This window comes from Sceloporus undulatus, chromosome 1, assembly GCF_019175285.1.
Source record: "Sceloporus undulatus isolate JIND9_A2432 ecotype Alabama chromosome 1, SceUnd_v1.1, whole genome shotgun sequence".
Lineage (NCBI taxonomy): Eukaryota > Metazoa > Chordata > Lepidosauria > Squamata > Phrynosomatidae > Sceloporus > Sceloporus undulatus.
In genome coordinates this window covers 360,286,478-360,302,596 of record NC_056522.1, presented here as the reverse complement: position 1 = coordinate 360,302,596, position 16,119 = coordinate 360,286,478, and the positions used below count along the sequence as shown (strand labels likewise).

The 16,119-nt window shown below is 40.1% G+C and overlaps 1 protein-coding gene across 2 annotated transcripts in view; it reads left to right on the top strand.

The window, feature by feature from the left end:
- BEGAIN (brain enriched guanylate kinase associated) overlaps window positions 1-16,119 on the top strand; it is a 223,792-nt gene that overhangs the window by 203,471 nt on the left and 4,202 nt on the right. For both annotated transcript variants that reach the window (XM_042438584.1, XM_042438576.1), the window contains 2 exons: window positions 7,591-7,698; window positions 12,411-12,494. In XM_042438584.1, the coding sequence (XP_042294518.1) occupies window positions 7,591-7,698; window positions 12,411-12,494 (192 nt within the window). The remainder of the gene's footprint in view (window positions 1-7,590; window positions 7,699-12,410; window positions 12,495-16,119) is intronic.

Here is a 16,119-nt window from a genome sequence, read left to right as displayed (position 1 = left end):
TACCGGTGACCAATCTGGCTGCCACATTTTGAACCAAATGAAGCTTCCGAACTTGGCATAAGGGTAGCTCCATGTAGAATGCATTACAGAAATCTAAACGAGAGATTACCAGTGCAAGTACCACTGCTTCAAGGTCCTTTTGGTCCAGGTAGGGACACAGTTGCCGTATCAACCGAAGTTGATACCAGGCACTCCTGGCCGTCACATCTATTTGAGATGACACCTGCAAAGATGGATCCAGGAGTACTCCCAAACTGTGAACTTCATCCTTTAGGGGAAGTGTGACCCCGTCCAGGACTCGTTGACAAATCTCCTTCCCTGGACTAGGGGTACCTATCGCGAGTACCTCTGTTTTCTCTGGATTCAGTCTGAGTTTGTTTTCCCTCATCCAGCCCATTACCGAGGCAGACATCCAGAGAAAAGATGCAATGCCTAGTCACTGCAATAGTCGAGACATAGAGAAATAGATTTAGGTGTCATCAGCCTACTGATGACACCACGCTCCACGTCTCTGGATGATCTCTCCCAGCAGCTTCATGTAAATGTTGAACAGTTTTATTTTTAAAAAATAAAAAAAAATTAATTTAATTTTTTTAAAAAAATCTTTAAAAACATCAAATTTTACCAAATTTTCATTTTAATCACATGAAGCTATGTATGTATGTTTAAATACGTTTATTCTGTGCATATGATATTGTAATTCAATGACAATTTTAATTTTGCCAGTTGTATATGTCACAACTATTACCATTAGATTCAGTGATATATGGGAATTATGGTTTATGAGTAAATTAGTACTAAAAACATCACTAAGGATTCTGTATCAGTGTAGTGTGGGAGGAGGTCAATGCGGGGTGACACCATGAGTACCGCACTGGGTGACACCAACCCTAGTGACGCCACTGGCTGGAAAAGAGTGCTGAGGATAGTATACACTGCTAAAAAAATGAATGGGGTCTTAGAGCAAATCAAGCATGAACTCTCCCTAGAAGCAAAGATGACTAAACTGAAGTTGTTGTACTTTGGCCATATCATGAAATGAGATGACTCATTGGAAAAGATTATAATGTCTGATAAAGTAGAAAGCAGAAAGCAGTTGGAAAAGAGGGAAACTGCACTACAGGTGGATTAATTTAATCAAGGAAGCCATGGCCCTGAGTTTGGAAGACATGAACAGAGCAGCTTTTGGAGGTCTGTCATTCATATGGTTTCCATAAGTCAAAGTTGCCTTGATGGCAAATAGCAACAACAATAGCAGCAACCCATCATTTCAGAGATGGATTCAGTCAAGCTCAGAAAAACCTTCCCACAGAGAGAAGCTAGAAGCTTTGTACCAAAACAACAGATGAGCTGCTAGTATCTTTATCCACAGCTGACCCATGAGTCCACTGGGATCTCATTTTACCCTCTTCTTACTGAAAGAGCCTGTAACATACCCTGAAAATAGGAGTACACATTCATACGGGAATCCACTCTATTGTGATTGTATGAACCTTAAAGATAACCAGCCCGCAGTCTTCTTTTGCATCTTCACTACCCCTCTAATCTTTTCTTTTTTTACACAAGTAAGGTGTTCAAGTCCAAGTGGTGCAGCTCACTTTTCACCTTTGAGGTCCCTTGATAATCTAAGGCAAGGGTGGATGTAAAACAGAATGAGATCTCCTTGTAGATCTCTTGACAACACATCTCTCTCCTCCACTCCCCCTACCACCAAAAAGATTTGGCAGCTGAAAGCTTGAAAGGAAAACAGCAATGGGTTTTGAAAATCACTGAATTCACTTTTGATACTGAAGACAAATCCATGTGCTGGGATAAGGGATGTGAATCCTGGCCTGTTTCATCTTTTGACAGTAAACAAAGCAACATACATGCACAGTTCTCTTTACAGCAGTAAGTCAAGCTTTCCCCCCTCAGCATCGGTGATATTTGTGCATTTTTAAGACTGATTTTTGCACTTTTTTCCTGTAAGTGCACAAAATTTAAAACTGCTAAATGTTCTTTTGTCGCATGAAGAAATAGTAACTCTGGGTGGATTGCTTACATTTTCTGAATCAACCAGCCTGTTCAGCCTGCTATGCATGTGTGCTTAGCTACAAAAATAACATTAATTCTGCCAAGAGATACAGTATTTTGCATCTATACGAAAAAGATGTTGCCAAAATGTGATGCAAAACTTATGTAGTGGGACTGTACTCACAGAGGTGCCTCCATCTCAGCCTCCATCACTGACCATTATATACAGCAGCTTTCTTGGTTGCCTGTCATGATGATGCCATCTGCATTGCCAAAGTGATTATCCATTCAGTTCAGAAGATGCTTTGTGGAGCAGGGCAGAGGATGGATTGAGATACAGCTGGCTCTACATAAAGTCAGTGCATCCAGTTGAGAGGGAGGAGAGCACGCCCTTGGTGTTGATAGGAGAAGACAGCAAAGTGGAAACCAAGAGAAAGAGCTGTCCAGAAAGCAGAGGGGCAGCTTTCCCTGAGTATCAAGCCTAGGAGTTTATCACACTGGGGCTGATTTTGACATTAAAGAGAGATTAAAATGCATTTAAAGCATCCCGCAAATGAAGTGGAAATAGCAAGTAAATTGTGCAAATTATTATCACAAGCAATTGTGCAAATAAAGTGATATCGGCAATGCATTGTCACTGGAATCCTGAAAGTAAAATGATGTGCATTGATGCTTCTTTGTGACCACTTTAATAGTGGGTTTTGTGTGACATCGTGTGAAATCGTTACATGTAATTATGTGATTTTTCCAGGATATTCATAGAATAAACTCCCAATCTCCGTGTGATAAACTCCCTAGACAGAGAAGCCATTTGTTCTCTCATATTACTGGCTACAGCTATCAACCTTCCTGATCTTTGCATTCCTGTAGTCACAGGAGATCATCACACTCAGACAAGTGCAAGGTCGGGATTGCTCTCCCATATTGTACACACTGATCCTTTCATGATCCTGTCATTTAAGTCACATTGCATTAATACGAACTCCTGTTAATGCAAAATACCAGGGTAATGCCACTTCAGTGATGAGACAATGACAGGATCAGCATGACATCATTTGAAAGGCTTTCACACAATCACTGTCACTCACACTTTCTGAACGGTAGAATGTCTGGATAAGAGTGACTTAATCTAAAAATCCTTCTCATGATTGTGTGGGAAGGACAGAACAGGGATGGGACATTGATGTCCCATTCCCTTTGTGATAATCTCCACAGAGAGAGTTTCCAGGCAGAACTGAGAAAAGCCATGATCTGGTTAAGACCAACCACCTAAAGATCCATTCTTGCCAGCACTCACCACCAGTTGGGACTCCATCCCCCCAAGGCTTATTTTCTCTGTAGATCCAATCATGCCACAACTTACCACTCGCAGAATTGCATTAATTATAATTAAAAAATCTCACCATTATAGCATAAACACATGTGCAAGTTGTCACTGAGACTGCATAGGATAATTGCTTCAATGTTGGCCACACTTATAGCTTGGTGTCTCATTCTTGAGGAAGAAGAGAGGAGACTCTTGAGGATTGAGAAATCCTCAACTGGTTGTCTTGCAATGCAGTGGTGGCTCATCTCAACCAAAATCTCTCCAACTGCACAAAAATTTTACACACTGACTGAAACTTACTCAGAAATGCCCTGTTCCTTTAATATTGAATTGTGCCCATTCCTTCTCTACCACTTTCTAGGCTTCATTTGTTCATAGGGAAGGATGGATCACTCTCTTGCAAGTGGATCTTCTGTTACTATAAGGAAGGTACAAAGAAGATGCACAAGCCTGAAATCCATCCACCTGACTACAGTGGCAAGCCATTAAACCCAATTACATATTGCTATCTAGGTCAATTCCTCAGCTCCTCATAACATACACATTTCTGTTATGAACAATCATTGGTGGTGTCCAGTTCTTGTAACCTTTCAAATTAACATCTGGGGGGGAAATTGGAAGAAAATACACATATGCTCTGATCTTTTCTTCTGGACCTGACCTGTTTTGAGCACAAGTTTCTTTATAGACCAAAAGGAAAAAATGTTCTGAGCCAGTCTGCTGAGCTAATAACTTTCCAATTACATTTCTATTATTTTGCCTTCTCCCCTTTGAATTGCACTGCTAGTTGAAACCAGGCAGGGGCTCTTTTTTTGTGTGAAAAATGTCAAGCCAAGACAACATCTTATGGTTTTTGACCCACTTCATACAAATTTGCTGGGAAAGGGGAGCAACATACCCTGCCATCATAATAATTGCCCCTCTTTAACTAATGTATACAAGGCAAATCCAAGTGGTATGTGTGTGTGAGAGAGAGAGAGAGAGACAGATTTCTTTATTCTGGAAACAAAGCAGAAAGCATGCCCTGGTGTGTTTTAAAATCACCCAAGAGCAATTCACCACTTTTCAGTTTTAATAATCTCCTTTTTATCATCACCCTGTGCTCTGTACACCCAGATAATTTACCCTGATATTTGTTCAAGGCACACAGGACAAATAGCTCCCATTGCTGTCAGTATTTAGTCCAATAAAGGAAGGCTGCTTAACGTTAACATAGGACAGATGTTTGGGAGTCTGAAGTAGAGACCAGTTGCCCTGTTACAGCTAATTCTTCATGTGTCATTTTAATCAACATGAAAATGAGGCAGTGGTTTTCAACCTGTGGGTTGTGACCCCTTTGGGGGTCAAATGACCCTTTCACAGGGGTCACCTAAGACCATCGGAAAACACATATTTCCGATGGTCTTAGGAACTGAGACACCGCAATTTTATGGTTGGGAGTCACCACAACATGAGAAATTGTATTAAAGGGTTGTGGTATTAGGAAGGTTGAGAACCACTGGAGTGAGGAATGAGAGGGCCTCAACTTCTCAAAGGAAGAAGTCCTTCTCCAGAGAAAGTACTGAAATGGCCAGCATTTTTCAATGGAAATCCTTATCTTAAATCCGATTGGTAGTCCCAATGAACCAGTTTGCTGAATGGTAAATCAGTGCTTTTATAATTCCCGTTGATTCAGTGGATCTTCTGTTCGTTTTGCGTCCACTTTAGATACTCCAAAGCAGGGGTTCCTAATGTAGAGTGCCCACACACCCCAAGGGTTGAGATAGAATTTCAGGGCATGTGACAAAGATACTGGTGTGACTCTAGATTTACGTCTCTTTTGTCAATCAAGAACAAACCTAGGAATCTTTTTGTGGGTTTTTCAGGTAGGTTTGGAGGATTATGTTGCATCAGGAGAGGAGATGCAGTTACACATTCATAACAATGTCCATGATGAAGGATCTCAGTGATTATTTGAAGCTCTTCAGGTGGCTATAAGGAGCCCTGGTGGTGAAGTGGTTAAATGCCAATATTGCAGCCACAAGGTTCTGAGTTGGATCCTAGGGCTCCAAGGCTGACACAGCCTTTCATCCTTTCATCCGTTGGTAAAATGAGTACCCAGCTTGTTGGGGGCAACTGGCTTACAGATTGTAAGCAGCTTAGAGAGTGCTGAGTTCACTATTAAGGTGAAATGAAAAGCTTTGTATGATAGATTGTGGAATGATTAATACAACAGCTCATGGTTGCACAGGTGGCAATGCTGCCAACTTCTTTCTTTAGTTAGTCTCAAAGGTGCTACAAGATCTCTCGACAGGTGGAATAAGTGTACTGGATCTGAATTTGCACAAGGATGTTCTGTTCAGAAGAAAGGCATGTTAGAAATTAAATCAATAAATTAGGTTTTAGCAAAGTTGTAGAAACTTTGCACTAAAGGAATGACACCACTGCATACAAGCTGGATGGATCCTAATGTTTGTGGAATTTTAACTGCGCCCTAGACTTTTTTCATTTCAATGTTTTTTTTAAATGTGTGATGCTTTATAATGTTTTTTAATTGCTGCTCTTTTCATGTTACAGTGAGCCTTGCTATCCATTGCAGTTTGGTTTCATTACACACACACACACACACACACACACACTGTGGATACCAAAATCTGTGGATGCTCAAGCCCCATTATATTAAATGTTGTAGTAAAATGGTGTCCCTTATATAAAATGGCAAAATCAAGGTTTGTATTGGGGGATTTTTTTTAATGAATATTTTGAACCATGGTTGGTTGAATCAGTGGCTGCAGAATCTGTGGATACAGAAAGCCAACTGCATTACCAAAAATTTTAGATTAGAAAAGCTGTTAGACTTCCTGCCAGTGGTTTGCTGGGTCCAAGAGATCCCTCTTCCATCTCCATCAATCCCTTTCCTTTCATATGCTGCACAGAGAATGCTAGTAGTTCATGAAGAAGGCTACCATGGATCCCTCCTCTGTATGCAAGGAATACAGATAGATTAGATGTAGATGTAGATACAGACATAGAGGCGAGACTACCTGCACCTGAAGTTCCTCCCCATGCAATATGAGATGGCATGTTGTCTTGCACACTTTCAGTCATGTAGCTCAGCTTTTATTGCTTTCCCAGAAGGCAGTCCCAGAACTCAGTTGCAGAAGCTGTTCTGCTTCTTGTTGCTGTTATATTTATTTATATCCCACATTTCCCCCAGTTTGGCTGCTTGCAACAGTTAAAACATAGTTAAAATTCATAACATACAAAATTTAAAAAGCAATTAAAGCATCATAAAATTTGAAATCAGCTAAAACATTTTAACAACAGCAACAAATAAAATAGCACATAATATGAGGCCAGTTTCCCATGCAAAATCCATTCTCAAAGGCTAGGTGTTACCTGCTTGTGGAAATATTGTAAAGGGGGGATAACAGTCTAGCCTCTCTAGAAAGGAGTTTTCCAGGCCCTGAGAGCAGCCACTGAGAAGACCCTATCACATGTTCCCACCAGATCTATCTGTGAGGGTGGTGGGACATGGAGAAGGGCATGCCCAAAACATCTCAAAACATCTTAATCCAGATATTTAGGATGCTTCAGTTCGTTATGTTCTCAGATAATTTGAGGATGAGGATTAGGTGAGCAAATTTCACATCTAATTGTTCTATCATGGTATTCCCATATATTTGCCTTACACACTCATAAACACGCATACAAAAAAGTACTTTTCTTTATTCAATTTATGTAGTAGAATTGGAGCTAAAGAGGTTTTCCCGTGGATGGGAGAACCTATATATGAGCAAGCACATGATCCTGCTAATCCAGGATAACAGATTAATAAGGATGACACTATGTGGGCATGGTGGGTGGGCTGTTGTGGATGGTTTAGTCCAGACAAGTAACTTTTTCAAATTCTGAATATAGATATGCTTATGGGTCAAAGCTTAGCTATGGCCTGGTTTAACTGTACCTTATTTGAACATTATGGATGGGTGATAGAGTAAGGAAGCAAAACTAAATATACTTTATAGTCAATGAAGATCGTATATATGTTGTACAGATTATGTTCACATGCCCAATATTGGATATAGATTGAACTCATATATTCAAATTCCCCAAGTTGTGTTTCATTTTTAGTAAGAATATAGACATGGGGGAAAATACAGAGAAGGAAGTAATGAAAGTGCATACAATTTTCCTTTGACTTAGAAAACAACACTCAACTGTATGTTTTGTAAGGCGGGAAATGTTGATTGAGTTGTTTTTGTACACAGGGTCAACATTATGAAGAAGAAAAAAGAGCTTTAAGCCACGAAATAATAGCCCTCAATAACCATTTGATAGAAGCCAAGGTGACAATAGACAAATTGTCAGAAGATAATGTAAGTACTTTGAACAGTGGCTATTTGTCATGATCATGTACGAAAATAAAGCTATGAAATTATGGATTACTGGATCAGAAACAATGCAATGCCAGCAGCTGCCATGCCCTTCCATTTTATTAATTGCTAAGTTTTGAACTGTTCTACTTTTCTGCACCAATGGCTACTCTAAGAAGCTTAATCTTCTTGTTATGTAGGAATACAGGGTGCATTCACTTTGCTATATTTCTAGTATAGATTGTATGTAATATGTTTATAACAAATCTTTCCACCGCAAATTGTTTTCATTATATCTGAATCATAACCTGCAAAGCTGAAATGAGGTTGCAGCCCTAAAATTTGCTGATGCCATCAAAACTAAGATGACTTGCTTCAGAGGAAATGTTTAAAAAGGGAAGCTCAGCATAATGTCCAATATACCATCTTTTCGTTTTACGTAAATCTAACATACTGGGCAAAGCCCTCCATGATCAGGAAATGTATTTTATCTTTTCTGTTTTCCTCATTCAGTATTTGTTATATTTCTGCCATTATTCACACTGTTGAGACATCTTTGTGATCCAACCATATGCACCAATCTAAACATGCAAAAATCTAAACAAGACTTCTACCTAGAGATAGAGGAGTTTCTTTTGGGATTCCAGCTCTCAAAATCCCACAGGAATGTAGGGGATTCTGGTAGTTATAGTCCATAAAGAACTTCTATGATGCTAGCTAAGTTGAAGGCTGTACAGGGAATGGTTTTTTAGTGACAACCAAGGACAAGCGATAATGTTAAATTATCCTCAAGTTATATTTTCAAGAAGTTAGCACAGTTCTAATTAAATGCATAGATGAAGCCTACAGGTATTCTTGGTGGCAATAATAAATAACAGCATTGGGCAAGAAGATGACATCTACCATAGGCACATCAAGTCAAAATAATTATTTTTGTTGTAATTCGGGATTGAGTCCCAGTGGCTATATTCATTTCAGTAAACAGCATCAATCTGTCCTTTGAGGGGCAAATAGAACATGTTTAGCATTTGGCTAGAGGCTTCTCTTGATTTCTCTTTATCATATTTTTGGCACATTGGCTAGGATAACTTAATTTACACTTCCGATAGGCTTTTGCTGCAGCAAAAACTATAAGAGTCTTGTGATGCCTTAAAGACTAACACATTTTGGAATTGTCTATAAGAGGTTTGAGTGTTGGACTATGACTCTGGAGAGCAGGGTTCAGTTCCCTGGTCAGCCATGAAACCCACTGATTGACCTTGGGCAAGTCACACTCTCTCAGCCTCAGGTAATGGCATAATCCCTAAAGACATGCATTAGTGTGTATTGTATGAACTTTGTTGTTACCCGCCTCGATCCTCAAAGCGGAAGAGGCGGGATATAAATTACTATTATTATTATTATTATTATTATTATTATTATTATTATTATCATCTTAATGTATATGTTAGTCTTTAAGGCAGGGCTAGGTAATTTCCATGGGTCCAGAGCTAAATTCCATACCATCCTAGACTTCCACACTGTACCCGGGGGTAGAGAGTAAAAATGGAAAAATATTTGAAAATATTAGGTAAATGATCAAAACCACATTTTTTTTCAAGTGTCACAAAAGCCTAACAAGAAGAATCCTGGACAGGTTAGAATATTCGCAGTTCAAGACTTACTAAGCATAATATTCACACATCATCGCTTTGCACAGAAAACAATATTTTCTGCACAGAATAAAATGTATTATTTCCTGTCCAGAAAATGTTGGTTCCTAAAAATTCATGCATGGTTGATTTGCATAGAAAACACCATTTTCTGTGTACAAAATAATATTTTACACCGAAATTCTCTTTTCTGCATAAAGCAAACATTTGTGAATTTTGTGCAAAGTAAGTCCCAACTGACTTCGGAAACTGCATGTTTTTCAAAGGCTGTCTCACCGCAAGAACATTGGTAAAATTACTCATTGCTTCCTTCAGGAAGAAACTTAGCCTGTGCCTACAATGTAAAACTACGGTCCTGGGAACTGTAGTTTTGTGAGGCGCCAGCACTCTTTGGCAGAGAAGGCTAAAGACCTTGTAAAATGACAAATCCCAGTATTCTTTAGGATGGAGCTATAGCACTTAAAGTGCTATTAAACTGCATTACTTCTACAGTGTAGATGCACCCACAGTGAAGAATTACATCCCTAGTAGAGAGTGGGAAGCCTTCTGGGGGTGGTGAGTTTGTATCCTTAGATGAGTTCCGTTAAGAAATTCACAGAAGAAAAATTTCCCATCTTCCCCTCCTTCTGAACACTGACCCTTCTCCTCTATACAGTATCTATTATTCTGGAAAGCTCTCTACTTTCTGGAAGTCCTTGGAAAATTGAAGCTTAAAGATCTCTTCCTTCCATTATTCCTTCAATGTCAAAACAGGACAATTGGAAGATATGCTAACTGAATCACTGGCTCAAGATATCATCTGAATAGCCCTTCAGTCTTTCCTATTAGCTGTTTTTGATCCTGCATTATTGTTTTGTTGTTCATAAGCATCCTTTTAGACACTCTCTAACTCTAACACCCACAGAATCAAGAAAATAGTCCAGGTACATCTGAATGAACTATTCAAATGGAAGTTAAATTCAAGACAGCCAGTTAAGAACTTCACTGTCTTGAATTTACCTCTCATTTGAATAGTTTATTCAGAAGTATTTTCTTATCTTAATTCTATGGGTGACATCAGAATTCACTGTCTTGAATTTACCTATCATTTGAATAGTTAATTCTCATGTATTTGGACTATTTTCTTAATGCTGTAGGTGACTTCAGAGATAGAGGGTGTCTACATGGATGCTTATGAACAACAAAAAATAATGCAGCCAGTTCACAAATATTGGATTACCTTCACCACATGAGTCATTGTTGTTTATGGAAGTGTTGCCCGGTCATAATTTTCAGGAGCACTGCTATGAACCAAGTTTTCTATGATGGAAAATCATGTGTTTAAATGACTTTCAATCAGTGTTGTTTTCAGGTTTCCCAAATAAGCCTTTTGGGTGAAAATAAGAGCTTCTGAAGCAGGCTATTGTGTTTTTAAAAAACACAAGTTGTTCTGTGGAAATATATACTGTTTTGTTTTTCATTCACATTTTGAAAACTAAAATTGTTGTGTAAGAGAATAAAGGGCTTATAATGCTTTCATGTATTAGTGGCTTGTTTTGTAACACTGCACCAAATAATGAAAATAAATACCATTACTAGAAGGCCTATGATTATAAGGTTGCCATGACCAAGGGCAGACTCAAGTCAAAAGTGTGTCATTATACTTGGTTACAATGGCAATATAACCTTTGATAATCCACTTATTTTGCTTAGAACCATGGTCCACAATTGGTCTTTCCATCACTTGCCATGTTAAAATGGGACATGCGCGCACACACACACACTGCATATTCTCCATCATTGTCCTCAGAACTCACTGTTTTGCTTTGATGGCAACTGGAGAAGCATCCAGCTATCTTTTCATAGCCAGGTGCAGACTAGGACGTCTTCCACCAAAATCTGTCAAGGTCCTCCTGAGTCTTTATAGATGATGTTATTGTTCTGGTGTCTGGCTATGGGAACATAACTAGAATCTTCCCCAATCCTCTCCACTTTCCACCAACAATGGAATGTTTTTAGGGAATATCAGAGTGACACAGTGAGTCTTGGGGGCATTTATCCACAATGACCAAAAATTAAATACTCAAGCATAAGATGAAATTACATTTGTGGATGTCTCTAACAGGATGGTAGCCACAGTCTTATGTAGGTCCCTTGATGATATCCTAATTTCAGACAATGAATAGATTTTTGTGGTTTTTTCAGGCTATGTAGCCATGTTCTAGAAAAGTTTCTTCCTGATGTTTCGCCAGCATCTGTGGCTGACATCTTGAGAGAATGCTTGCCTGGAAAGGACTTGGGTATATATAGTGTGTGACCTGGAAAGCCCAAAAAACCCACAAAAATCTATGGATGCCGGCCATGAAAGCCTTCGACTTCACATCAGACAATGAAGTTCCTAAACTAAAGCTGAATCTACACAGCAGAAATACTGCAGTTTGACATCACTTTAGCTGCTATTGCTCAATGCTGTGGAATTGTAGGATCTGTAGATTTGTGAGATATTTAGCCTTCTCTGTCAGAGAACTCTGGTTCCACAACAAACTACAAATCCCATGATTCCATAGGATGGAGCCACAGCGGTTAAAACTGTGTCAAACTGCATTATTTCTACAGTGCAGATTCAACTTCGAGTCTCTTTCTACCACGTGACTACTGGACTCTAAAGCATAGATTATATTCTAGAAAAAGATAGGGTATAATATCAACATACAGTGGTACCTCGGGATACGAATTACCCAGGTTACGAATTTTTCGGGATACGAATAAATCCCATAGGGATTTATTGTTTCGGGTTACGAAGGTTTTTTCGGGTTACGAAAAAACCCTGGCGCTGTTTAAATGGAGCCGCGGCAGAGCCGCGGCTTTTTTTCCCATTAGCGCCTATGGCAATTCGGGTTACGAAGGTTTTTCGGGTTACGAAATTAGCCGTGGAACGAATTAATTTCGTAACCCGAGGCACCACTGTAATACTTTTATTTGTGGGCTGTTGTAATCAGGCTTCTGAACCAAACTTTTTTCTTTCTGTCTCTATGTATTGCTTTTTTTTCTGGTCTCATTTTTGTTTTGGTTTGTTTTTTGCAGGAGCTCTATAGAAAAGATTGCAATTTAGCTGCTCACCTGCTCCAGTGTAGCAAGAATTACGACAGAGCACATAAGCTTTCCGAGGTAATGTAACAAACCACATTTCTGAAATTCACCAAGGTGCCTGCTACTGACTGTGGGTTTTCTGTTGTTTCCCCTCCATCCCTCCCCTGCCCAAAAGAATATAAGCAAGAGAATAGTGGGAAGGGCTTAAAACCACAAGGAAACCTAAAGATAGCAGAGGGTGGAAAAGACAAGGAGGATATTGGCAGGGATACTGAAAGGAATGGAGACATCTGGCTAGGATCCTAGATTGGGATGACTAAATATTCAGGGAATAGAGCAGAGGGAACAGTATGCCATGCAGAATCCATGTATCTCCTGGACTATCCTTTTGTGGCCTCTAAATCTCCCAATCCCCAACAATGTTTTTTTTTTTAAATGGTGCAATTTTGAGGCAGCTCTTGCCCTCAAATCATGCAGAAAGCTCCCAAACAAGTGAAAACACATGAAAATACTCCCAACCTACAGGCACACTAGTACCCTGCACTACCCGAAATGACTCTTTTTCCTCTGCAATCCTTCTTAACATGGCAAGAGGAAGCACTTTCTATCATCATTTGGAGTGGAACTGTAAAAGAAAATGGATACACTAGTCCTTGCATATTCCCTGATTCTTTATCCACAAATTGAACCATCCATAGCTTGAAAGTATTCAAAAAATATAAATTCCAAAAAGGAAACCTTGATTTTGCAATCATGTATAGGGGAGACCATGTTAATAGGTCATTGTATTTAATGGAACTTGAGCATCCATGGATTTTGGTATTCATGGGAAATCCTGGAACCAAACCCCAGTGAATAGTAACAGCCCACTGTATTTGGTTTGGGGAGCACTCTCAGAGGGGCTGGGGGGAAATTGGCCCCTGGCCCCCATGGAATAACCCATCCTAAAGTGGAGAAATTTGGCTGAGGCTAAGAAGGCCTTGTTGGAGCCTAATGGCCACAAGGCTCAGTCAGAAAGCTGAAGGCGGTCCCACAAACCCAGTGACCCTTGTGCTTCATATATGTTGAGCTGAGCTGTCTCCACTGCATTCCCTACAGCCTCAAGATAGTTAGAGTCTGTCCCTTCCCAGCATTTTTGCATAGACTGGTATACCCATATGTGTTTCATTGGCCCCATTCAGACTGGCACGTTTGCGCTAGAAGGAACTGGGTACAATCGAGGGCCCTCCTCTCGAATGCCTCCAGAAGCAAGTGCCGACTATAAATACCTTAATCGGGATATTTAACCCCGGAACGCCATTGCAGCTCTTTACCCAGTTTAAAAGGAAGGGTCCTCTGCTGTCAATCAAATTAGTTCCACTTTCGTAAAAGGTGACGTTTCTTGCAGCCATTGGCTAGGCGGATGTGGGCTTCTCCCCTCCTTTTTAAAAAAACTCACGGGAAAGGTGCACAGATGCTGTCAAATTTAAAAACCTCCGGTGTGTGTCTTGTGTGTAGCAAAAGCATTTAATTAGTATCAGTTTACCAAATTGAAAGGGAAACATTTGCATTTTAAACAAATAATTCCAGGAACAAGAGGAAATGAAAGGGAAATGTAGCACAGGCATTCTAATTGTAGCATCCCCGTATAACACAAATATGCAGCCTCTTATAAGGTGCTGTTCCAGGAGAAAGAGGAAATGAAAGTAGCACAAGCACACATTCTATGTCACCCAAAAAATCATGTGCATATGTCAAAAACATAAAAATAAAAAGAGAGAGAGGCTCCTTCCTCTTGGCTCCACAGCCCGATTTCCCTTGGCAATCCTCCTCCTCCTCTACCTTTCAATGCTGCCCTCCACGTCCCCCTTCTCTCCCCCCAATCCTGCCTTCTCCTCCTCCTCCTTCTGATGCTGCCCTCCATGGCCCCTTCTCTCCTCCGGATCCTGCCTCCTCCTCCTCCTCGTCCTTTGATGAAGGGGAGGGAATGCCCTGCCCACTGCCCTCCCTCTAACCCAAATCCCTCCCCTGAACTCGACCCAATCATGACTGGGGGCAAGTTCATATTCGCGGAACCTGTTTTTTTTTTTTTTTCAAAAGAGATGGCTTTTTCCCCAATTCCAAATGAGCTAAGGGGCATTTGCCACGAAACGCTTGTGCATGCCTCGACATCATTTGTGAGAGATTCGGGGCCAATATGAACTTCACGTGCAAGAATCAATTCCTGATCCGGGGTATAAGGTAGTCTGACTGGCCCCGTTGTGTAGTTCGTTGAAGCACCAGGATGTCTATTTGGGGGAGTGGGGGGGGGGGGGGGCAAGTGCATTGCAGAGTTACAGCTTTAATTGTCTTAGCTCAATTGTATAGAATTTTAGGTTTGTCTTTTGCTAAAGAACTCATCATTCTTTGCTGCAAAGAATGCTTCTAGTTCAATCCCCTGAATTACAGCACTAACACTTTCTAGCAGAAAATTCTGTTGCCTCACCGAACTACAAAACACAAGATTCTATGGTTAACGTGGCATCAAACTGCTATAACTGTATAGTGTAGGTAGCCTTACGTAAAATGTTAGCCTGATACAGCACAAGTAGGTCTTCTGCATTTATATTGACTTGAATGTTTGAGAACCAAGAAATCGTAAAACACACTGATTTCTGTACAGCTTTTTAGTAGAGAAACTGGACTGGGGTGAACTGATGTGGGATGGAGCCAGACTGGCTTTGGTGGGGGAAAAAAATTGCCTGGGAAGCCTGGGATCAGCAGGAACCACCAAGCATTTGCAGCTAAATCTGGATAGAGTGTTGGACTATGACTCTGGAAACCAGGGGTGGATTCCATGCTCTGTCATGAAACCCACTGGGTGATCTTGGGCAAGTCACATTCTCTCAGCTTCATGGGAAGGCAATGGCAAACTCCCTCTGATAAAATCTTTCCAGGGAACCCCAAGATAGGGTCACCTTAAGGTCATCATAAGTCAAAAATGAATTGAAGTCACACAACAACAACAATTAAATGTTGGAAAAGCAACAGAGAGTATTGTGCGTCCTTAAAAACTAACAAATTTTATTTGGCATAAGCTTCCCTAGACTGAAACCTACTACAGTGGACCCTTGTTATCCACTGGGGTAACAGGAACCCCCGTGAATAACAAAATTTGTGTATGCTCACATCCCATTAAATACAATGGCATAGCAAAATGGTGTCCCTTATATAAAATGGGATAATCATAGAATCATAGAATCGTAGAGTTGGAAGAGACCACTAGGGCCATCCAGTCCAACCCCCTGCCATGCAGGAAATCCAAATCAAAGCATCCCTGACAGATGGCCAAGGTATGATACTTGAAATTTATACTTTTTTTGAATATTTTCAAGTCGTGCATGCTTGAATCCGTGTATAAAATAACCGTGTATAAGGAGGGCCAACTGAACAACATACATTTTGTGAAATACACTGACATCCAGAAAAGAATATGCCAAATGAAAGTTGTTAGTCTCTGTGACAGTATTAGAAGACTTTTTGTTGTATTGGACTGAAAAGAGATCCCCATTAAAAGCCTGAATCCTCTTGATTAGTCCCATAATTAACTTGTTTAATGATGAGTCTCCTTTAGTTAGGACTATCAATAGAATCCATATGAAAGTCATGGAAAAAAAACATCCAATGTCTGCTCTTCCTTCTCAGACTTCTTTTATGCTAATCTGTCACTAATCTATAACAAAAT